This window comes from Hippocampus zosterae, chromosome 2 (genome assembly GCF_025434085.1).
Source record: "Hippocampus zosterae strain Florida chromosome 2, ASM2543408v3, whole genome shotgun sequence".
Classification (NCBI taxonomy): Eukaryota; Metazoa; Chordata; class Actinopteri; order Syngnathiformes; family Syngnathidae; genus Hippocampus; species Hippocampus zosterae.
This window is the reverse complement of record NC_067452.1, coordinates 12,311,205-12,337,026: the sequence shown is the minus strand read 5'-3', so window position 1 is coordinate 12,337,026 and position 25,822 is coordinate 12,311,205. Positions and strand designations below refer to the sequence as shown.

At 45.1% G+C, this 25,822-nt stretch overlaps 1 protein-coding gene across 2 annotated transcripts; it reads left to right on the top strand.

Moving 5' to 3' along the window:
- The first annotated feature begins 14,593 nt into the window (after nucleotides 1-14,593).
- Nucleotides 14,594-25,448, top strand: LOC127595944 (dystroglycan 1-like). Of its 2 annotated transcripts, none has more exons than XM_052057999.1 (3): nucleotides 14,594-14,741; nucleotides 18,250-18,774; nucleotides 21,592-25,448. In XM_052057999.1, exons 2-3 carry the CDS (start codon nucleotides 18,463-18,465, stop codon nucleotides 23,902-23,904), a joined length of 2,625 nt encoding a protein of 874 aa, XP_051913959.1. In that variant the 5' UTR covers nucleotides 14,594-14,741; nucleotides 18,250-18,462; the 3' UTR covers nucleotides 23,905-25,448. The 2 variants fall into 2 exon arrangements, with proteins under 2 accessions (XP_051913959.1, XP_051913958.1); XM_052057998.1 differs by having other exon boundaries at nucleotides 14,622-14,948.
- Nucleotides 25,449-25,822: the final 374 nt, after the last annotated feature.

Sequence of the window (25,822 nt, the reverse complement as noted above, 5' to 3'; positions counted from 1 at the left end):
GGGATTGGCAGTGCTATGTATGGAGCAAAGTAAATGCTGTCTCGTCTGTAGGGTATTAATTGCCGACCCTCAATGCCGCTCTCCCACGGCATCATGCAAGGATGCTTTTTTTTTCGGGGAGGGGAGCGCGGACTGGGACGGAAGCGCTTTCAAAGGATGAGGATGGACTGGGACGGAGGACGATTATTATTTGAACAAGGCGGCGGCACGATGACGGAAGGATCCTCAGGTCGCGGACGGAGGACGCACTGACAAAATAGGCTAACGTGCCCATTTCTGCTGACTGTTCCTCTGGACTTGTATCACAATAAGCATGTATAGCTGAAATATTCACAGAGTGCCTTCACTTATTCTATTGTATGAATGGCAAGAGGTGGGTGAACAGCTTTGTTGTACCAGTGACATCCACTTGGAGATATTTATTTGTTACACATTTTAATATGTCACCGTCAAAGATAGAAAAACAAAACAATAATAATTTCAATCGCAATACAATAACAATGATACGAATTCATTTCCAATGCGCTGAACTGAATTTCACCTTGAACCTAATCATACAAGATATCATGGATTTTTCTAAGAGCCAACGTATACGAACTGAAAATGGTGATCCAGATGGTGAAGATACAAACCAAACCTTGAATATTGTGAACCATTTCGCCCTCAGTTAGACACAGCTGCTTATACACTTTCAATCGTTTTATTGAACAAAAGGGAGCAAAATACAGGCAACACAAGCACATTCTTATACGGGGGATAACTCTACATGGTAATTTGCTGACATTCAACACTCTGTCTGACACTCAACAGACTCAGCCCGCCATTTCAACAGACATTATTTTTGCAAAGCATAATTTGCAGTGGCGGCCCCACTCCAGTGGTTAGCGCGGCGAACTCACAGTGCAGTCCAGCTCAGGCCTCTCTATGAGGAGTTTGCATGTTCTCCCCGGGCCTACCTGGGTTTCCTCTGGGTACTCCGGTTTCCTCCCACATTCCAATAACATGCATGGTAGGCTGATTGAACGCTCTAAACTGTCCCTAGGTGTGATTGTGAGCGTGGTTGGTTGTTCGTCTCTGTGTGCCCTGCGATTGGCTGGCAACTGATTCAGGGTGTCCCCCGCCTACTGCCCGAAGACAGCTGGGATAGGCTCCAGCACCCCCCGTGACCCTAGTGAGGATCAAGCGGTTCAGAAAATGGATGGATGGATGGATACATTTTCCCTATAATTTTATAAACAAACTGAGTGAGTGACCAAACCTGATGCTTTGTTCACGTCATTTCTTTGTATTGCAACCACTCATGCTGCCGTGATGCGCTGTTGCCGTTCCTCATGAGCCAGAGCTTCGGAGACACTTTGTTTCTTTCTCTCCTCTGTGGGTTAGCCTGTGAACACTGATGATTTCTAAACTTGCTGATGTCCTCTTAATTTTTCTGAAAGTCATTAGACTTGGTTGTTCCTAATAGCAACACGATTGCCCTCGTCACAGCGGCTATTAGGGTTCTTTCCTCAGGCTACCACTTAGCATGAGATCTGCTTATGAGCAACACATTTAACATGTAGTTTGATCTGCCTCTGGTCAATGATACATAACATCGTAATGACCAATCCCATATAATTACCTTTGAGGTCTCTGACTTTAATTAAGTCACATAACAGAAAACTTGCAATTATTGGAAGTGACTGTGATTGTTTACAAGATGAAACAAGATTGTCAAAATGACTCAACCGTTGTTTTTTACGTTCAAGTGAAAATGAGTGTCTTTTAAGTATCACACACCATAGTGTGTTGTTAACAATCAAAGTATGTTGTTAAGAAACTGCCAAATTGTAATGATTATATATAAAAAAAAAAAATCACCACAAAATGAAGACTCTACATCAGGGGTGGCCATTAGGTAGATCCTGATCTACCGGTAGATCTAAGACAGGTCCCAAGTAGATCCGAGGAGTGTCGAGGAGAAAAAAAAACAAACAACCATTTGTGTCTCTTTGTACATGTTAATAATGTATTTTTTTGTGTTAATGTACACTGCACCCAATCATCTTATCAGTCTAATTTTCACCCAAAAAATATTTAAAAATAAAATAAAGCAGGTAAATCTTGAATTTACGGTGGCGCGTGATTACGTCGTCAGAGGTTGTTAGCTCTCAGCAGTCTGCAATTGCAGCTTGTGATCAGAACTGTTGCGCTCTATCTTTTATCGTCATCATTCTCATTCAGAGTTTGCTTCGTGTACAATTCACAGAGGGCACGAGCAAAGAATAGGAATCTAGGAGGGCCCAGGGAAGGACTTTAAAACGGTACGTGTGAGCTACGATAGTCAGATAGACAGGCTGTAAAAAGTGCGTCGCATGCCTCCGTTTCAGGCTGTTTCTCATCAGGGCGTACACGTGTGTGCGTGTGTGTTTGTGTGTGTGTGTGTGTGTGTGTGTGTGTGTGTGTGTGTGTGTGTGTGTGTGTGTGTGTGTGTGTGTGTGTGTGTGTGTGTGTGCGCGCCTGCGTGCGTGCGCGCGTGCCGGTAAGGGTAGATCCCGGGAGGTTAATTGATCGAAAAGTAGATCTTCGATCCAAAAAGTTTGAGCACCCCTGCTCTACATCATGCAAAATCAGCTGTCGGTGTGAAACCATGCTCAGCTGGTATACTGATGTGACCTTGTTTAGCATCTTTCTTACGCCTACACACCCCTACATGTTTGAGCCATGAAAATGTTTCCTTAAAGCCTCTGTTTGCTGGAATAAATCCCCCTGGGTTGTCGCAGTGCCTTTTCATGCCGTAACGACGACGCATTCTACAGCGGTCACGCCAGCGCCAAGTCCGTTTGTAATTCTGACACTGTTCACCTTTTTTGCATGTAAATACTAGAAGGCTGCATCTCTCTGATAAAAGACGATTCAATGCATTTTGTATATACGTGTGTATCACGTTATATACGTGATACACACATCTTAATTCAAGAGGGGTCATCATGCAATATGATAATATGAAATATGAATATGAAAAATGAATATGAAAATTCATTTTTAAAAAAAATATGAATGAACTAGACCAGGGGTGGGCAAACTACGGCCCGTGGGTCGGATCCGGCCCGTTGGTCTTTTTAATCCGGCCCGCCGAAGGTTGGTACACAATTAAGTTTCGATGTAAATGATTGCATTCATTTAATTTGGACTTGTAATGACAGTCATTTCAAAGCCAGGTGGCACAGTTACTTGAAGTTGCAGAGCACAGGGAGGGAGGTGGAGACGACACGGAAGCCCACAGTAGCGCCAACTCAAGCAACTCCCGCTCGATACGACGGAATAAGTGTGACTGGGTCTCTGCGTTGCTATTTCATATATATCATTGGATCCAAAACAGCGACATGCAAGAGACTCTTTATTGCAGTGAGTTTTACTGGAATTGCGAATATTTTTACGTCCTGTAGATCATGGCATCCAAACGAAGAGGAACAGTAATGGCCGCGGAAGAGAAAGTGAAGTGTATCTGATTAAACGAAGGAGGTTACAAAGTACGAAACATTCAGGAGACTTTTGGAGTCGGAAAGTCTCAACTCTACGAGACTTTGAAAAACGAGGAAGCGATTCTTGCTCATTCTGATTCTGGCTATTTCCATGCTCAGAGTGAATTGCTTGCGGCTCGATGGACAGTTGAGTAAATACACGTTTCCTGGTATGGCTTGACTGTCCATCCATCCATCATCTACCGCTTATTTGGGGCCGGGTCGCGGGGGCAACAGCTTTAGCAGGGAAGCCCAGACTTCCCTCTCCCTAGCTACTTCTTCCAGCTCTCCCCGGGGGATCCCGAGACGTTCCCAGGCCAGCTGGGTGACATAGTCTCTCCAGCGTGTCCTGGGTCTTCCCCGGGGTCTCCTCCCGGTGGGACATGCCCGGAACACCTCACCAGGGAGGCGCTCAGGAGGCATCCGAATCAGATGCCCAAGCCACCTCATCTGGCTCCTCTCGATGTGGAGGAGAAGCGGCTCGACTCTGAGCCCCTCCCGGATGACCGAGCTTCTCACCTTATCTCTAAGGGAGAGCCCGGACACCCTGCGGAGAAAACTCATTTCGGCCGCTTGTATCCGGGATCTCGTTCTTTCGGTCACAACCCATAGCTCGTGACCATAGATGAGTGTTGGGACGTAGATCGACCGGTAAATTGAGAGCTTCGCCCTTTGGCTCAGCTCCTTCTTCACCACGACAGACCGATACAACGTCCGCATCACAGCAGACGCTGCACCGATCCGCCTGTCGATCTCCCGCTCCCCCTTGCCCCCACTCGTGAACAAGACCCCAAGATACTTGAACTCCTCCACTTGGGGCAAGATCTCCTCCCCGACCCGGAGGGGGCACTCCACCCTTTTCCGACTGAGGACCATGGTTTCAGATTTGGAGGTGCTGATTTTCATCCCAACCGCTTCACACTCGGCTGCGAAACGCTCCAGTGAGAGTTGGAGAGCCCCGTTTGAAGGAGCCAACAGCACCACATCATCCGCAAAAAGCAGGGATGCAATACTGAGGCCCCCAAAACGGACCCCCTCAACGCTTCGGCTGCGCCTATAAATTCTGTCCATAAAGTTATGAACAGAATTGGCGACAAAGGGCAGCCTTGGCGGAGTCCTACGCCCACTGGAAACGATTCCGACTTACTGCCGGCAATGCGAACCAAACTCTGGCATCGGTGGTATAGTGACCGAACAGCCCGTATCAGGGGGTTTGGTACCCCATACCCTCGAAGCACCCCCCACAGAACTCCCCGAGGGACATGGTCAAACGCCTTCTCCAAGTCCACAAAACACATGTAGACTGGTTGGGCGAATTCCCACATACCCTCGAGGACTCTGCTAAGGGTGTAGAGCTGGTCCACTGTTCCACGGCCGGGACGAAAACCACACTGCTCCTCCTCAATCTGAGGCTCGACTTCCTGACGGACCCTCTTCTCCAGCACCCCTGAATAGACCTTACCAGGGAGGCTGAGGAGTGTGATCCCTCTGTAGTTGGAACACACCCTCCGGTCCCCCTTTTTAAAAAGAGGGACTACCACCCCAGTCTGCCAATCCAGAGGCACTCTCCCTGTTGACCACGCGGTGTTGCAGAGGCGTGTCAACCAGGACAGCCCCACAACATCCAGAGCCTTGAGGAACTCCGGGCGGATCTCATCCACCCCTGGGGCCTTGCCACCGAGGAGCTTTTTAACCACATCGGTGACTTCAGCCACAGAGATAGGAGAGCCCACCTCAGAGTCCCCAGGCTGTGCTTCCTATAAGGAAGGCGTGTTGGTGGAGTTGAGGAGGTCTTCGAAGTACTCTGCCCACCGGTTCACAACGTCCCGAGTCGAAGTCAGCAGCGCCCCATCCCCACTGTACACAGTGTTAGTGGTGCACTGCTTCCCCCTCCTGAGACGTCGGATGGTGGACCAGCATTTCCTTGAAACCGTCCGGAAGTCGGCTTCCATGGCCTCACCAAACTCTTCCCACGCTCGGGTTTTTGCCTCGGCGACCACCGAAGCTGCGTTCCGCTTGGCCTGTCGATACCCGTCAGCTGCCTCTGGGGTCCGACAGGCCATAAAGGCTCGATAGGACTCCTTCTTCAGCTTGACGGCATCCCTTACTGGTGGTGTCCACCAGCGAGTACGGTGGTTGCCGCCACGACAGGCACCAACCACCTCACGGCCAAAACTCAGATTGGCCGCCTCAACAATAGAGGCATGGAACATGGTCCACTCGGGCTCAATGTCCCCCGCCTCCCCCGGAACATGGGAAAAGCTCTGTCAGAGGTGGGAGTTGAAACTCCTTCTGACAGGGGATTCCGCCAGACGCTCCCAACAAACCCTCACAATACATTTGGGTCTGCCAGGACGGACCGGCATCTTCCCCCACCATCGGAGCCTACTCACCACCAGGTGGTGATCAGTTGACAGCTCCGCCCCTCTCTTCACCCGAGTGTCCAGAACATGCGGCCGCAAATCAGATGATACAACTACGAAGTCGATCATCGAACTGCGGCCTAGGGTGTCCTGGTGCCAAGTGCACATATGGACACCCTTATGTTTGAACAAGGTGTTCGTTATGGACAATCCGTGACGAGCACAGAAGTCCAATAACAAAACACCACTCGGGTTCTGATCGGGGGGCCGTTCCTCCCAATCACGCCCCTCCAGGTCTCACTGTCATTGCCCACGTGAGCATTGAAGTCCCCCAGCAGAACAAGGGAGTCCCCAGCAGGAGTACTCTCCAGCACACCCTCCAAGGACTCCAAAAAGGGTGGGTATGCTGAGCTGCTGTTTGGTGCATATGCACAAACAACAGTCGGGACCCGTCCACCCACCCGAAGGCGGAGGGAGGCAACCCTCTCGTCTACCGGTGTGAACCCCAATGTACAGGCACTGAGCCGTGGGGCAATGAGTATGCCCACACCTGCTCTGCGCCTTTCACCGTGAGCAACTCCAGAGTGGAAGAGAGTCCAACCCCTCTCGAGAGAACTGGTACCAGAACCCAGGCTGTGTGTGGAGGCAAGTCCAACTATATCTAGTCGGAAATTCTCTGCCTCACACACCAGCTCGGGCTCCTTCCCTGCCAGAGAGGTGACATTCCATGTCCCAAGAGCTAGTTTCTGCAGCCGAGGATCGGACTGCCAGGGTCCCCGCCTTTGGCTGCCGCCCAGCTCACATTGCACCCGACCCCTTTGGCCCCTCTCATGGGTGGTTAGCCCATGGGAAGGGGGACCCACGTTGCCTCTTCGGGCTGTGCCCAGCCGGGCCCCATGGGTGTAGACCCGGCCACCAGGCGCTTGCCAACGAGCCCCACCTCCAGGCCTGGCTCCAGAGGGGGGCCCCTATGACCCGCGTCCGGGCAAGGGAAACTTCGATCCATTTATTTTAATCTTCATCAGGGGTCTTTGAGCCGTGCTTTGTCTGGCCCCTCACCTAGAACCTGTTTGCCATGGGTGACCCTGCCAGGGGCATAAAAGCCCCAGACAACGTAGCTCCTAGGATCATTGGGACACAAAAACCCCTCCACCATGGTAAGGTGACGACTCACGGAGGGGGGCTTGACTATTATCATGCTAAAAACTTTCCACAAACTGGAACGCTAATAAGAGAGAAAGCAAATTCCATAACACTAACTATGGGCATCGAAGACTTCGAAGCGTCCCGTGGCTGGCATCAAAAATTCATTGCGCGACATCAGCTGAGCAATGCTGTCATGTGTGGTGATCGAGGGGAGGTCACGTCAGAGACAATGAGTGAGTGGAAAGAAACCACCAGGTCTTTTACTCGTGTCATTTTGTAGCAAATAGTCCTAACTTTGTTATATTTTGTCACCTACTTGTACCGTATGCTGCAGTTGTTGGGTAATATATTGTTGCACTTTGTTGCTTGTGCTCTCACATGTATGTTGTTAACATACTTGGACGTTCATACAGGACATATACCACAGTTGTTTCACTGTTCTCATAAAAAAAAAAAAAAAAAAAGGTATTACTTTAATGCTTTTGTTCTGCTGATGTTTGTAAGGACTGTCAACATATTCCATTTTTTTATATGAACCGTATCTTGTGCTGACCCGGCCCACCTGTCAAATTTAGAAATCAATGTGACCCCTGAGCCAAAAAGTTTGCCCACCCCTGAACTAGACCAATACTGCAAACTTGAGTGTTACCTTCCAAGTGTCACGTCCCGTGTTTGCCAGCAGGGGGCAGGCTTCTTGCCTGCCGCCTACACACCTGTCACCCATTGGTGACTGATTACTCAACCTTTATTTGGACACTTTGGCAGTCTACTCACTGCCGGAGTATTCCACGCCGTGCCAAAATTCTCTAGCCCAATTCCCATTTTTATTATTCATTGCCTCTTAGCCTTGTGGCTGTTATTGCGCGTCGTTGTTCCTCTTGCGAGTGAAATTTATATCATTGTCTAATCAGACCCTCCTTGCTATTTTTTTCCGCAAGCGTTTTCTGTTTTTCTCTTTATTTTATCCCTGGTCCTTATTTTGACCAGCACTTTTGGTTATTCTCCCTGTCGGGTAATTTTGTGTTCGTATTAAAGACTCCTTTTGTTCTCTGACAAAACCTCTTTCTGTGTCTGCTATTTCGGGGATCCACTTTCAGTTATTTTGTTGTACACGAAGCGATTATTCTGTCGCTTCGGGTACAACGTGACACCAAGAGACATGCATACTGTGTACACATATAAGGTGATCTTATATGATTTGGTACACTGCATTGACATCTTTCCATTCTGAACCGATTATCACATTCAAATCAGTTTTAGGTGCGCCCCTTGTAATTACCCTCAGATTAAAACTGAAGGGCTGCAGGTTTACTCACACATCTCTGAATTAGCTTTATAGGGTCTTTAACATGAATAGGATGCACGCTTCTCTGTAATAATTTTTGTCTGAGTAAACATGCGCAGGTGATGTTGCCTCTCGGAATGTTATTTGTGCTGAGTTGCTGGAACGGATGACCCGGAGGCAAGCGCAAACATGAGCGCCACAGCAAATCGGTCTTCCTGCCCTTTTATCAGCTCAACATAACAAGGGAGGTGAAAGCAAACAGACAGCGCACAGAAACAAATCTTCCAACAGTCGAATGAAAGGCTTCTCCATCACATTTCACCGCTCTTCTGAGTGGAGTTACAGTTGTAGATCACCGAGGCACCTATAGTGCATTGAGCATCTTATTCAAAAGAATTGCTACGGAACATATTAACTGGAGCATGACAAGAAGAAGATGTTGTTTTCATTTCTTTGTTAAGTAAAGATGAAAAGAATTGTTTGAAGTCATACGCTGTTGCGAGGGAGAAATTTACTCTAGTGAGGGTCTCACCATTCTTGCCGCCCCCTCCAGCAGTGCAACGGACCGCTCGGAATAACCTTTCTAATAAGTCACTCGGAAGAAAATGTGGGGAGTCAGCTGATTCCTAATCTGCTCTCTTTCTGCACTCGGTGCTGCTCATACATCAAGAGTCAAATTGTGCAACGGCCTGAAAGCTCATCTGCGGTGGAGCAATCATGCTCCAGCGGGCCTGCAGGTGTTTTTGTGCATGAGTGTTTTGCCTAATGAGACCTAGCTGATACATTCATGAGGGAAAACAGCCTGCATGTATTCCAATGAAAATTAGGGAGTGTTAGTTGTTACCTTCTCAGCTGATGCATTTTGATCCAGAAGGGATTTTTTTTCCTTTTAATAAACATGCACTCAACAACTCCAGCCTCAGCAACTAGTTCACAGCAGGTTTCAAACCAAACACGCCAAGTCATATGAAATGAGCCACAGCTGCCCATGTAGTGAGACAACACAGATTCCAGGTGGCAGTTTAAGAACCCAAAATGTTTTTTTTGTTTGGTGGGGTTCTGGGGGGGGGGACACAAGATTGTCCGGGTAAGACTTGTTTGTTGTTATTTACAGATGGTTCCTTGTTCCCCACCTCACTCTGTTTTGAGACAAATCCATTTGCGAGGTTGTCATGATTCTTGATGATGGCAGCAAAAATTATGCCATTGTGGTGGCTTTGACATAATTCTCCTCTGGAACTAAGGACTAATGAATTAGTATGTCCCACATGTGTTATTGTTCTGCCGGACATCCGTTTGACTTCCTTGTTTTTCCTTTGAGCCTTGTGTAATTTTGAGAAAGTTAAAGTTAAAGTTTCGGCGATGTACCTCCTACAACTCCCTTTCGTAATTTACATTTTATCAACGGTTCATTTGAAATAGATAAAGATAATTAAAAATCAATTCTCTACAGTCTATATGTGGACACGAGATGCTGTTTCTCCACTTCATACCATCTCCTCGCCGGGGTGAATTTAAGAGTCAGAGGGATTCGGATGATTGGCAGGTTTGTGAACTACAACAGACAAGCTCTGTTTCTCCATCTTCAAATCCTAATCATTTTTGCCAAGGATTTTCATTACTCGACCAAAGCCTTTTCTTTGCAGCCATGAATTCAGTTTGTTCCACTGCATGATTATGCTGTCAGATCAACGGCACTGAATATTCTTCCGCGGAAAGGGCAACATCTAATCATTTGTTTGCTTACAAGCGCATAATGAGAACGACCATTTGCACTGTATTTGTCACCCTAATGACATTGGTGGTTTCATTTTCAATGTGGTGCTTTGCTTCTTCTTCAATGCTGGCTGTCAGTCTTTTTAACTTCTTTTTGCCGAACATCGTTCCCGATGGAGCTGGTGTCCCATTTAAACCCATTACAATGCAGGATATTACAAGCAGTCATGCGTAAGCTCACAGAGCTGCCAACAAGAAAACATCCCCTTCTTTGGGTGTTTTTCTTCTAACTTAAATGGAAAAAATTACAAGTCATCGGTGTGGAGAAAATTTCACACAAGGAATGCTTTGCAACACATGATGGTGGAAAGCAGAGCGTGATGTGAAGCACGACAAATCAAGTCTCTTTAATCGAGGTTGTGTGGAACAGGAAAACATGATGACATTTGCTGTTGCTGTGCTGCGTTGTACACTTGTTCCTAGAGATAAGAGTGACACAACTATCGAAATTTGTTAAGACAAAAGAAATTGCGTTGTTTTTATTTTGTTGTTGTTTTTTGGGGGTTTTATTTTTTTACTTTGACTTGTGTGTGCAAACTACAGATAATGCAAGCACTGTACATTTGGCGGCAAGTGACTCAACAAACTTCTCAACAAAGTTGACAGATATATTTAGTCAATATTCTTCAAAAAAGAGGCTTCAGACTGTTTATTGCAACTCTCAACTGATGGGTACCGTCACACAACCACATATGCACCCAGGCTAACAATTAGTATGCATGTAGCGGTATTGTTACTCTTTAAGCAATAGATATGGAAAATCCAACAGTAACAGATACTATAATACGGACAGGCATGTATTCTTTAACCTCCGCCAAGAACAACAATTACTGGTGGACTGAGAAGCCGTGAAAGAAACTGAGTCTACAGTACAGAACAGTATATATGCGGTGGCATGGCTGAGTGGTAGATTGTTCATCTCCCAACTCAGGAGTTGTGAATTTGTTCCCTGGCTCTTGTGACCATGTCGAAGTGCCCTTCAGCACGGTACTGAACCCCATTTTACGACAGATATTGGGTCATCAGTCGGTGAATGAGGAGTCAGTGTGTAGCGCTTTGAGTGCCTTGTAGGTGGAAAAGTGCTGTACAGATGAAAACCAATTTACAGTACAGCCGTATGATATGTTTGCCTTAAACAGCCCCCTCATGGCAAATTTAAATGTATTGCATGAGGCTGTTAAATATAAAGATATTTTGCGTTCTTTTCAAATTATGAGACCCTTCAGTGGACTATACCATTTGTTGTTCAATAATTCTGTTATTGTGAAACATATCTCAGAAGGAGTTGTTGGAATACTCATTAACTTGCAAGGTCGATGTTAGCATTTGTTATTAAGCTCATATTATAAACAAAGATGAGGAATAATAAGGAGACTTAATAAAAAGAAATAAAACATGTTTGGAAGGAGAGATGGCTCAACCCATCCCCCCCACTGACCCCCCCAAAAATCGGAAATAGCAAACTCTGGTCCACCGGAAAAGAAAAAGAAAATAATCAGCAAAAAGATATTTTATGAAGAGAAATACATGATGTTTTGAATGAGAGCAAGGATTTACTGACGTTTCAAATTGCTTTTGCTTTTACATTCTTTCTTGAGAAATCTCATTTATACTGCAATGTATGATTGTGGAATCTCAGAATACCTTTTCTCCATTCTTGTTTTGCACAAGCAGGACAAAAAAAATCAGACATGCCTCTTTAAACAAATATAACCTTTGGACCACAAATGGTCCTTGACTGTACAGAATGTTCCTGACAGCAATGAACCTGAAAGACACAAGACAAGATTTTACATCCCATTTTACAGTCGTTACCTTGAAAGTGTACAGCCTATGTCCAACAAGCCAGAAATGTGGTTAAAAGTTGTTTTGTGAGTGACATTTATCATTATTTATTATTCTTGATACACATACCTATGTGTGACAAGAGAGAAAGAGAGAGAGAACAGAACAGTCTCTCCAGTAAAAGTATTTTGTTTGAATTAATGCAATCTTAGTAAGATGAAATGTGTCAGAGTTTACAAGATAAGATCAGGTATTTTGCATGAGCATTTCTGCTTAGCTAAATTTCGGTTGTTTTACTGCATAACATCTAATATCATTTTATTCCGCGCATATCTTCTGTTAGACAAAAACAGACAGTTTCTCCAAAAGCTTTTTCACATGTGGCTGTGATCAAAGTAAACTTGACCTCTACATCACTTGAAGCAAATGAACAAAAAAAACAAACAACATCTTTTAGAGCACAAACCATCAAATAAAATTATATAAGTGAGACAATAACTTGAGATTCTGTCGGAGGACACTTCCCTAAAATGTGTCAGATGTTCTTTTTAACACAAAGGCTTTTGATTGTTGAAAGAGTTGAATTGCAAACTTGCAAGGAGCATTGTATTGTGTTTCAGACAAAATAATTCAGTTTTTTTTTAAAGTGGCCACTGCAGCAGTTATTCAAAATTCCGGTATTACACATGGTTGGAATTTTCAAGGGGCCCAAAGACTGAGTCGAAGGTGGGCTCAGATTGGTTGCTGGAGGGATGCCAGCTCTCATCTAGAGCAGGGGTGTCAAACTTATTTTTGTTGCGGGCCACTTTGGAATTACGTCTTCCCTCGGTGGGCCGTTACGACAGCGAAACTGAATAAAAGTTTTAGCATCACATCGTATTATTAATACACCAAAAAACAAAACAAAATGATGGTTCACTGGTTTTGAAATCAGTCAAGTAGTTGTACACTTATTGTTCAAGTGAAATAAACCGGGTCACAAAGTTATTGCAAAATGTCACAGTTATTTATTACATATGGCAATTTGAGATTTTGGTACAGTTTTAAGCTAGGGTCAAGGAAGTTGCCACATATGATTTGCTTTCGCGGGCCACATTAAATGATGTGGCGGGCCAGATCTGGCACTCGGGCCTTGACTTTGACACCTGTGATCTAGAGTAACACTGAGGTGCCTTCGAGCATGGCTCAGCTCCTCACACTATATTAGAAATCAATGGAATCAATTTAATTTAATTTTATGTTATTGCTTTGCTATTTTCCTTTGACGTTACACTTCAAATTGAACAGAATGCGCATGTTAGCATATTGGTCTAAACCTCAGTGGACTGCAATCATGCACGTCATTACGTGAGACACCAACAAATTGTTGAGACCAGCTCAAGTGGTGCGTCAGGACACAAGAATGGGTCGCAGACCAATAATAAAAATTACAGGGGGTAGCCAGTTTCCATTTGTTTGACTTTTCAAGGTTATAGATAGCGTAACCATTCATTTTTTACACAGTAGAAAACAAGTTTGGTTCACATTGAGGTGTTTTACATTTTGGCCTATACACAGGGGTACATATAAGTGGAGCATTGATGTGCATGAAGAAAGGAAATGGAATATTGTACTCCAGTTCAAGTCTGTCACCGAGCTTTTACACATTAAGAATAGGTCAGGTCAGCCTCAATTTAAAGTCCAGTCAACTGCCATAACAATTGCTTCCGAGGGCCAACTTCAAAATAGCTATGTAAGGCACTGCTTTCCATGTACAGTTCTACTTGTTTTGCTTTAATTTTGAAGTTTCCCCTCGCATTGTAGCCTGCTTATAAACACACGTTGTGGCAGCTGTGGCAACGAGGTTGGCTCCCCGCCAGCGGCTACATTTGCAGTGAGATGGTGACTGGCGTGGCCAGCGAGACAGTTATCTCTAATGGTCCATGGTACAAAACAAGATTGGACACTGAATGGCAGCCCAAGAGGATTGTGCTTGGTAAGGTAGCTGATCACCCACGCAGGCACCGGGATAACATGCACACTCCACACAGGAAGGCCCAGAATTGAACTCATGACCTCTGCACTGTGAGGTAGCACTGGGCCTTTTTAAAATTATTATTATTATTTATCCATTCATTTTCCGATCCACTTTCTCCCCACAAGGCTCGTGGGGGGTGCCGGAGCCTATCTCAGCTGTCTTCGGGCAGTAAGCGGGGGACACCTTGAACCGGTTGCCAGCCAATCGCAGGGCACACAGAGACAAAAACCATCCGTGCTCACACTCAGACCTCGGGACAATTTGGAATGTTCAATCAGGCTGCCATGCATGTTTTTGGAATGTGGCAGGAAACCGGAGTACACAGAGAAAACCCACGCAGGCCCGGGGAGAACATACAAACTCCACACAGGAAGACCGGAGCCGGGATGGAACCCACAATTTCTGCACTGTGAGGTCGACGTGCGAACCACTGGACTACCAGGCTACTCTATGATAATAATTATAATAATATTAAACAATATTATTATTATTATATTTGTTTTTTTAAATATGACGTGGGCTATTACCGGTACATTACTTTACTCCATTATTCTGGGTCCTCTCAGTAGTTCTTGACTTTTTGTGAATAAAAGCTGCTCGAAACATAATTTGGATCGTATAAACTCGTCTTGCAGGTGGTCATTGTCTGTGCCTGCTAGTGCGTTAGTTTGGGAAAACAATTCAAGTGTGAAATCAAGTTTCACTTGAAAGTCCAGCAAGTTTACCTCCAGAGAGGGAGAAGCCACTCCCGCCTGGCTGCTCAATGGGCTCCTCAACCTGCCTGATTCCCTGTAGGAGGACTGACGGACCGAGGGAGGCAGGCTGCCAGGGAGGGGTTGCCAGCAACCTCATCACGATACTGCGCGGTGAGCCGTCTATTAGTGAACCAAAGCGCGCGCCCATCAGCTGCTTCGCCGAGCCCTCACGTCATTCTGACCGCATCCAGTCTATTCGTTTCCGAGGGGAAATCGCACTTTTGATGGCAGTTTGGAAGCCTTGGCTGCGCTTCGTGCAGGCTCGATCGGGGAGGAGACAGTACAGCGCGAGGTGGCTAACGTTAGCTCGCTAACAAGGTCAGGATACATTCTGCTTGTGCCACTCTTTTTCTTGCCACGTTATGGGAAAATCCACATATGTCGTCATGTTGAGTGCCGCTCGCTATCCTAGTTAACAGAGCGCCTTCTCCTTCAGCGGGAAGGATAAACGTAACATTTACCACCGTCTTGATTCTTTCAGCGATAGCCTAGTCGTTAGCAACACTCGCGAGACAACGACCGCTCAGTTCGCTGCGCTCGACTTTGGTGACGCTCCCTCGGCCCTCGTTCCGGCTTTGCCCACGGAATCGTATGTGTGTGGCAAAGGGGCCCATTAGGCCGTCGCCTTCATGCGTTTGTGTGCCGATATGAGAGTCGACTTCCCGCAGCAGCGGCTCCCGACTCTGCTCCCATCTCATCCCCTTAGAATAAAAACAGGTGCACGTCTGCTAGCATCCGCCAGCTGCGGGACATACAGCAAAAGCGCTGCAGGACCGTGCTCGCATTTTCCCAATTTGTGCTCGATCATATCGCTCGCTCGAATAATCACGCATACGCGGCGTTTCTAGAACAGCACAGGTTAATCGAATTTTGATGTTATTGCTTGTTTTATTATATGTCAAAGGCCCAAAATGAGATCGTAGTCGGACCGAGGGCAAACGACACGGGCCTAGTATGAACACACTGTTTGGGCAGCATGCGATAAGAAAATAAAAATACAGAAATTATCTTGCAGAATTACAATAAATAAATAAATAAATAGCAGTGAGTATTTAAAGCAGAAGTCAACCATAAAATATGTGTTACGGTCACTTCCCAAAAGGGCGTTTAATAACAACCACTGCTCCTCCGTGAATGTTATTAAATCTTTAGGACTAATTTTGGCATTTTGTCTGTCCTGATCGTGTATAGGTTTGCTTGATTCTCATATATCTGTAATATCTCCCCACGTTCCTCATTTTGAGTCGACAGTTCGCTAGCTGCAGTTTGGGGCTTTAAGCTAACAAGATGGATCATAATCACAGCTACTTTTCAGATTATAGTTCAAAGGATTTGCCAGGCCTGCAGATAACCATGGTTCTTTTTACAAAATAGTGTATTCTTACCGTCATGCACTGATGGTTTCATTACATGCACCTTTTTTTGCACTACACGCAGTATTACTTTGTCGGACAATTGATGGAGGGACATGTGGACCGTCTTGTGGATGTTTGTTATTCAACTCAGGCTCTTTGGAGAGGCTGCTGCATTTGCTACGTCAATTCAATTGGCCCTGAGCGCCAACTGTGCATCCGGAATTTAATTATTTGTGATCGGTTTCAATTTTTAACTATCCTTTGAGCGGCATACAGCAAGAATGCCGCTGTGGTGAAACTGATTTGCTTCAGCTTCCGTCTCCCACTCGTGTAGACCTTGAGTGAAATCACCCAGAAGCATATATGCCACTCTACTGTTTGCCTTACATTAATGCGGCCTGATGTTTGAAATGAGCTTTTAATAGGTGTGCAATAAAATTTTATAAATATATGAAACAGAATGGACCCAGAAGGCTCATGTATAAAATGACGGGAGACCAAAGTGAAGAACATTTTCGCTCGAATTGTTGATATAAAATATAATTTCAGTTAGCTGTGGTTTGTACCGGTATTTTCTAAGCACTCACGTTTGTTATTTTGCTAATGGAAATGCTTTTTCCATTTTAGTTTTCATTATTTTGTTAATTTTCTTTAAAAGTAATAACCCTGATTCGTACTACGGGCAATTATGAGCAAATCGTGGAAAAAGGCTGCCATTTGTGCCGCTTAATAGTGCTCTGTGAATTGATGGCTGTGATGTATCCAACAGTGTAACTTCATGATGCGTCTCCAGGCCAGTAAACAATAGTTATCAGTCCATTTGCTTCATTTCCATTTTGTTCCATTTTGCATTAGAATATCAGGTTATGAAAGTGCAAATCAGCATTGTGAAATTAGGAAGTGAGGATTTGTGGCTTGTGGTGGCCATTGCTCATTGTGCAGGATGGAATCTAGGCCACATTGTGGAGCGCTTACTTTGATGCTCAGATTGTTTGCCGTGTGTGCGGTAATAGCCTGAGGTGAGGTGTAGTGCTCATTCGGGATAAAACCCAGCCTATGGGCAAAACCTATTTTCATGCAAATGCTTTTGACATGAAAGAAGAAATTCAGACATGAATCCAACAGGAGGATTTGTATTCAAAACAAGCTTTTGGAAGATTGATTTGTTGGTTATTACATGTCTTAAATAAAGTCTTGAATTTTGATTGTTTGTGCATATGGGCTTTGAACTTCACTGAACTAACTGTGGAGAATATGACGTGGCTCTGTGTTGTGATCCTTACTGTGATATACAAGCTTTTGCGGCTGTAGACTTGGCTTGGGTGGAAAGAAAAAGATGGTCTCAATGTTACTTGTTTAACCCTACCTAGAAGCGGGGATATTGTTTACGCTTCATGTTTTGTGGCCGTGCTTTTTTTTTCTCCCCTAGAAATAAATGAAATGCAAATTTTCATCTAGCATTGAACAATCACTGTTGACAGCCAAAGCAAATGTCAGGTTTGTTGTAGGTGATTTAAAAAAAAATATATAAATATTTGTTATCATGTTGATCGACCAATGGCTTATTCTCTCTCCTCTTGGAACCTGAGGATAACAAGGCTTTGTAATTTGATCTACTGTGCAACAAACGAAACACATCTACTTATATTCTTATCAGCCAAATTGACTTGTTCCATTTAAAATACCCTCAACAGGTATCTTTGCTCAAGGAGACAATATTGTGTTTTAAAAAATGGACCAAAAAAAAACTTCTGTCTTGGACACATGAACAGCTGGTGTTGTAGTCCCCAAAAATGCCATTGTGGGATTGTTGACACACTCTGAACTTCCACAGCCAATGCAAAGTTGATATCACGAAATGAAAATACAGTCGAACCTTTTGTCGGACCTAGTTTACGTTTTTCACTCCAATAACATTCCCGTTTCAAAATCCAGACTTCACTTAATTCCTTTTCGATTTGCCGATTTTGTTGACAACGTACACCTTAATAATGTAAACTTCATTATAATAATAAGATTTTCCCCACAAAATCGTGAAAAGGCCTTCGTTACGACAAACCGCGGGAAGCTAAATACGTATGGTGCGGCATTCCGCTCTGTTGCTTAGCTATACAACTGATCGAATCTGTACATTGTTGTATTTCCTGCCGTAACTCACATACTGACACGGAGGCACGGTGCGGTCCTGAGCACATGGTCTGAAAACATGTCTGGTAAACGGAAGCAAACACCCTCAAATTACATCTGTTTGTCTTCTCTTGTAGCTGCCGGGCATGGCTGTCTAACCAGCTGCCAAAGACCCCTCTTGATGGATCCCAGAGGACAACGAAAGGAAAAACACAATCATTGAGCACAGCCCATAACAAGGGAATCTGACCCCAAGTGTATCATCTGACTGACTTCGGTGCATGTGGCCTCCTAAGTCGTTCTTCAACATCTGCTAGGCAGCAAAAGGGCCTGCTGCTACGCAACATAAAATGGGCGGCGGGGAAGCCGGGATGTGTTGGACTTTCTCGCTGGTGATCGGACTTCTGATAGCCACGGCCCTGGATGCTGCGTCGGAACAGCAAGACACAGAGGTGGAGAGGGTCACCATTGAATTGGAGGCTTCCATGCAGTCTTTCATGCTCTCCGACCTTCAGTCTGTTGCTACGGCCACGGCACCGCCACACTCCTCTGTGAACGATGAGGATTTGCAGCCTGGGATCCCGGATTCCTCGGCCATTGTGGGCCAGGTGTTCCAGCTGAGGATTCCACTAGTGCCTGAGAACGCCAGCTGTAATCTTCACGTAAGTGCACCGAGCATGAATTCAGTCTCGTTTGCATCTGGGTGATATGGCCTGAAATTTAAAGATATAGATATGTGTTTTCTTCAGGAACGATACAAATTATGACTCCATTGTTAAAAAAAGTTTTGGAGTGTGGTAAATATGACCCATGAAAATCATGTAAGAGTTATGGCTATTTTAGGCAGTGAAGGAATGATAAAATATAGGGTAACTTATTCACTACCCAGACAACGTGTTTTATATTATTAGTAAGAAACCTTTTTGTTTTTTTTTTAAATGTGCGAATATTTTACAACATTTTTCTAGGCAACAAGATCTATAGAATCTACTCTGGCTGAAAACTGTGACCCTCAATTTATTGGCAAGGCTGGAAATTTTTATTGGCTTTTTTTTTTTTTTTTTAATGATCCCGATCAAGGAAGCTCCAATATTTGAAGCTGGTACTCATTAGCAGTAAAAGGGAAAGTGTTGGCTTCAAACGATAAAGTCCAGCACTTCATTTAAATGCCTTGAAGCCTATATTTCTAAAACGGCTTTTCAGATTAACAGGTTTCACTTGGTTTGTTTGTTTATTTATCTATCTAGCTATCTGTCAATCTATTTATCTATGTAAATTCAATATTGGACAGTGGACATCTTTGTTGTAAATGTTTAATAAAAAGTGCAGAAAGCTCCCGAACTCAGTCTTAATATTATAAATTAGGGCTCATTGATTTTGGAAAAATATTTAATTCGCAATTTTTTTCCCCTCAGAATTGTGATTACAATCAAGATCCGATTTTCAAGGTTTCAAGGGGTGTGCATAACTCCACCAAAGACAATGACATAACAATTTTAAAATGGAACAATTTGATTTGATTCAGTGGGTTTACGAATCCGTTTGATATGGTACAGCTTTTCTCATGTTTATTAATACATAATAAGAGCTGTCCAAAGCTAGGCAAGCTATCACTGACTTCAAGTGTTCCTCTTGTGCTTGCTCTGACCTTAAGACTGTTGCCATTTCTAAGCTTTGGCAACATACCAGACGTCACCTGTGAAACCTCGCACTTTACACGTTCTTATATTTTGTGGGGAGCCACTCAGTAGCCCAGAGTCCAATTATTTTGGCCTTGGAGCATATATACAGTATCTTCATATATATGGGGTGCAATGCCAGGATGCAAGAATTTTGAAATGTAACTATTCGATTTGTCAATTTCAAAACCAATCTTCAGATTTGAATAATTTTTTTTCAAGATAAAGGCAAACAAAGCATCTATTGATGGTTTATTAAATCCAATTCCAGGTGTAAACTTGTTAAATAATTTGATGTGCAGTCTAGTCTAGTTGCCACATAACTATGGCTTAAACATTGAAGTATGTACTCTACTGTAAATCGCTAATAAAGCAAACACAGTAAAACGCATATTACAACAATAATGCAAACGAATCTGTGGCTTTACTACTTCAACATATCCAGCTTCATATTTCAGGAAACACGTCAACTTGTGGACTGCACTGAACTTCCCGACACAGAGATATGCACACACACACACATTTAAAAAAAACAAAAAAAAAACAACTTACTGATCTCCAGTCAGTAACATCATACATACTTGAGTGTAGGGAACTTAAGGGCATTATACTACTTGTGACAACATTTTACAATTTAATTACAAAAAAAAAAGACTCGACCACCAGCAGGTGTTACAAGCAGTAGCGATGATGCCTCATCAGTTCAATGAGGAGGAACAACATTTCATCTGTCTTCACTTTCATTTGTGAAAGAGAACAATGCAACATAATGCCACGTAGACGTATTTATCCTCTTAATTTGTGACTGCAGACGGCCGCATTTGCAAATCATTTGACTGGAGGATGTGTTTTGATTGGTCACTGCTCAGTAGAGCGCACACTATTGTGTCTGTGTGTGCACAAACATCGGAGAAGCGTACAAACAGTTGTGGTGGTTCGCTCACCTATAACAGGTCTGTCAGCACGCACTCCTATTTATCAGTCACACTGCCACGCAACATGCATAATACACGACACGCATGGAGACATTTATTGATTCCATGAATGTTTTTAACCTCGCAAAGTGAAAACGTTCAGATATGGGAGATACCTGCCTTCAGGCGGAAAAGTCACCAGAAATCACGCGCACTTATGTCGGCAGGTTTTTTACTTCGCTCTGAGCTTCCCGGCTCCCAATGGCCAGTCAAATCGCAGCCGCTGCCAAGAGCAGATCACGTTTCATTCTTCGATCTCTTGCCCTCAATCTCAGGGCCCTGCCATTTTGTCCTATGCCAACCCTCTGCTGTCAACTGAAAATGACGTCACTGTGTCCTCGGGCTCGTCCGGATGGTCACGTGACGTTTGAGTGCTAGCCCAAGGACAGTTTGAGATCGATCTTAGTGGACCGCAGAGGTGCCGTACGGGATCAAACGGCAGAACCCCGGGATTGCTGAAAACGAATGGATTCATATTTTTCATGCAAAGAAAATATTTGCCTCTAGTTCCCCTTCTAACCAAGGTATGCAATTTGTTCGCTGTGTACCAGAATGATGTGTTCACTGTGATGTAATTTGTTGCAGGCTGCACAACGGACAGTAATAACTGAAAATGAAGAACAATAGCTCTCATAGTTCAGTGGCTTGTGGCTTTTTGCCCCATTTGATAACCCTTCCCCTCTGTCACATTTGATAATAAGTGACTCATGTATGTTTGTTCTTCCGTACATGAAAACTGGAACTGGTGCAATAGTCATTTGGGTAATTGCACTGACTTATGAGTGTTTTGTGTTTGTTCCCTTATTTATTTATTAATTTATTTTAGGTAACTGAGATGGGACGGACGGCGCTACCGCAATGGCTCTATTGGGACAAAGAGAACTGTATTCTCAGAGGCCTAGCCCTGGAGCAAGATAAAGGTGTGTATCATATCGCCGTGTCTGGACGAGACACAAGCGTGACGACCGGCAGCCGAGATTTTCCCAGTACGGTCTTCTCGATTGAAGTTCACCCCGAGGAACGAGCAGACACGGAACCGTCCCTGCTCGCGCTGCAGTCTGATCCGAGTGGCCTACAGCCCTTCACTTGTGGCCCCGAGGAGCCCGTCACGGTCCTCACTGTCATACTCGACGCCGACTTGACAAAGATGGTTGCCGAGCAGAGGGTCACTTTACTGTCTGTGATGAGAAGATTCTCGCATGTTCCCGTTGAGCACATGAGGGTCGTCCCTGTCGTCAACAACCGCTTATTTGACATGTCTGCTTTCGTGGCGGGGCCAGGCAATGCCAAGAAAGTGGTGGAGAACGGAGTTCTGCTGTCGTGGAAACTTGGATGCGCCCTTGAGCAGGGCAATATCCCCGACATCGGCATTGTCCAGTCCTCCGCAAAGGATGGAACCATGTCAGCCAGGCTGGCGTACCCAGTGGTCGGTTGGCACATTGCCAACAAGAAGCCTCATGCGGTGAAACGTGTCAAGCGACAGTTGTACAACACCCCCACTCCGGTGCCCTCCCTTCTCCCTCCCACCACTTACCCGGAACCCCCTGTTCGTGTTGTTCCCAGCCCGACTTCCCCCTCAATCGCCCCCGCAACAGACAACTCTGCACCACCTGTCCGCGGTCCCTTACCTCTTCCCGTCAAGCCCACCATGAGGGTCCGAGATCAGATAGCCCACACGCCTGTTTTTGGTCCCTCTCAACCCGCCAGGGCAGTGGGATCGACCAGCACCGTGACCATCCAACCTACCATGACCAGGCCTACGTTTGTGGAAGCCACCGCCTTCCCCACGCCACCGAGCACCACCAAAAAGCCAAAACCTTCGGGCACCAGGAAGCCAAAGAAGCCCAAAACCTCAACCCCGGCTCCCAGGGAACCCAAATCCACCACGACAAAACCACCGAAGCACACCACCACGCTTTCCTTGGCTCCAGACATCAATAGTATGCCAGAAATCCGCAACCCAATCGACCAGGTCAACGCGTGGGTTGGCACGTACTTTGAGCTGAAGATTCCTCCTGATACATTCTTCGACAAAGAAGATGGCACCACCGACAAGCTGCGTTTGACTTTGAAGCATCCCCCCAGGGAGCCAGTCAGTGAAACATCCTGGATTCAGTTCAACAGCACCATCCAGCTTTTGTATGGCCTTCCTGAGGAGCAGCACCAGGGCAAACACGAGTACTTCATGTTGGCTACTGATAAAGGTGGGCGGAGTGTCATGGATGCGTTTGAGGTTCAAGTCAACCGCTGGTCAAGCAACGACAAACCGTCAGTGGTTTTTGCCGCACGTTTCCACGGCGACCCTAAAAGTGTGAGCAGTGACATCCACAAAAAGATTCTTCTGACAAAAAAGTTAGCTTATGCTCTTGGCGATCGCAATAGCAGCACAGTGACCCTACAAAGCATCACCAAGGGCTCCATCGTGGTGGAATGGACCAACAATAGTCTGCCGCAGAGTTTCTGTCCGAAGGAGCAGATCACAGCTCTCAGCAACAGGATTGCCGATACGCAAGGCGCACCTAAACCAGCCTTCGTTAAAGCGATGGAGCCCGAATTTAAACCGATTAACGTCTCTATTCGCGGCGCAAATAAATGTCAAAGCGTCACATTCGTTCCACCGGGAGAGGTTGCGCCAGTTCCCGATCTACCCACCGCCACACCGTCGCCTGGGACGGATCGTAGAAGCAGCGACGACGTCTACCTGCACACGGTCATCCCCGCGGTCGTGGTCGCCGCCCTCCTTTTAATCGCTGGCATCATTGCCATGGTGTGCTACCGCAAGAAGCGCAGAGGGAAGATGACCATGGAGGAACAGGCCACCTTCATCAAAAAAGGAGTTCCCATAATATTTGCCGATGAGCTGGACGATTCCAAGTCCCCGCCGTCCTCCAGCATCCCCCTCATCCTTCAGGAGGAAAAGCCACCGCTTCCTCCCCCGGAGTACCCCAACATGGCTGGTCCCCACAGCACCTTACTGAACCAGGATTTGTTGGAAGAGTATTCGGTGTATCAGGACGACGATCCCAACGCGCCTCCTTACCAGCCCCCGCCCCCTTTCACCGTCCCCATCGAAGGCAAAGGCTCTCGCCCCAAGAACATGACCTCCTACAGGTCGCCGCCCCCGTACGTGCCCCCCTAACGCTCAGTGGATCTCTCCATTTGGAATTCAGGTGCACTGTAGGGATGCTCGTACAAAACTACCGCAGACGTAACTTGACATTTGGATTTCAATGAAATGCAGGCAACCATGCATATATTTTGACCATCATGGATTAGATGATTCCGCGTTCTCCGACTGTGACTGGCAAAAAAAAAAAAAAAAAAAAAAAAAGATGGAGAGCACTTTTTAATTCCGTTACTCTGTCTCACTCTCTCACTTTGTTCTTCAGCTCTGCTTTTGACGATTTCCAAACGCTTTGTCTGTTTTGCTGAGAAGAAGAATCCATTTTATCTCAACGATGTACTATTTCTATTGTATAGAAAATATTAGATCAGGAGACACGGAAGCCCTTTGGGCCTTGATGCAGACCCGTGGCTCTCCCGTGACGTGCTGTTTGAGAGCTGTATCAGTTGTATCTGTCCCCAGTTTGGTTTGCAAAGATTTTTGAGGGGAACTGGAACACCACAAGCCAAACTCAAAGCATAAAAACACACACAAATTCTAAACAAACAAACAAAAAAATCATTCACGCCTTGCTTCTTGACAGCAATGGCTTGTTCCACATCTCGACACACAATCGAGTAGTTTAGTCAAATAAGAATCAAATTATAGTTTTAATTACATTTTTAAATTTAGACAAGACATCATCTTGGTTGTTATTTTCATGCCACTTGCCATGTGACATGTTTTGTGTTGCTATGGTGATGACTGGCCTGGGAGGCTGTTTGGTCATCAATGAAGGTGGCTAGCGGAATGCTGCTTCACTGCAGGGGGACATTTTAGCACATTACACTCCATTGACAACTTCTTATTGGCTATGAAGAATTTCCATTGCAACCTAATACCTACTTTTAAAGTCTTTTTCAACACAATTTCTTTTTGGGGGGGGGTTGGTCATTCATCAGTTCAATTCTGTTTTTTTTCCCGTTTTTTTTCCTGCCAAATCTGTTTTGGAAGTCGTAAAGGTGAAATGTCAAACGTGAGTGTTGCTTTTCAGACATGAACCCTCAACAAAGGTGAGGATGATTCCTAGTCGGGCTTACGGTGTGAAACGTGACAACATGACAACGGGACGGACCTGTGAGCCCAGTGGAGAGGCACCGCAGTGCTCGACTTTGCCTCTTGGTGTCGAAACATGGCCATGTAAATAATTGTGTGCCTGTGAAATTAAAGAACTCCATCATGTTTGTGTTTTAGCAGTCAACCTAGTTGGGATCAGAAGGGCCACGGTGGGAAATTATTTTATTTTTTAATTGTATGCTTAGATTTATGATCACTCTCATGATAATGAATTTAATAGTGTGCAGAAACGTTGACCTGCCCATCACAAAGAATTAGTATCATCTGAAGAGGATTGCAACAAATACACTATGTGAATTATGTACATTTCATACCTGATAGCACCATTAGAAAAATGTAAAAACAAAAAAAAATCTGTTTTTACTGAGTTTTGATACAGTCTTAAACTTGTTTTTATGAAGGTATATTAATAAAATGTCCCACAATTTGTAAAGCCTCAAGAAGGTCTACTGTCACTCTTTGTGGATGCTCTTTTCCTTATGTATTGGAGAGATTTTACACATTTGCATCTCTGACACCAAAGGCACTCCTGCAAAGTCTTCTGATGTCCTCGACAAATTCTTTCCCAACTTGATTACTCTCTGTACTTTTCCTGCAGATGGCTCAACGACACTAATGACAAATACGTGCTTATTTCAGCTGTTGTTAAATGAGCTTACCCACAGCCTCCTTGCGAAGTCCACCAGACGACTTGAATTTTCCACCCCCCCTGTTGCTATACTATTGACGTGATCTTTTCTGCTCTCATTTGCCCCACTCTGATTATTACACCTGGATATTAGCGGGCTAATGAGTAATTATGAGGTGGGTTGGGTTT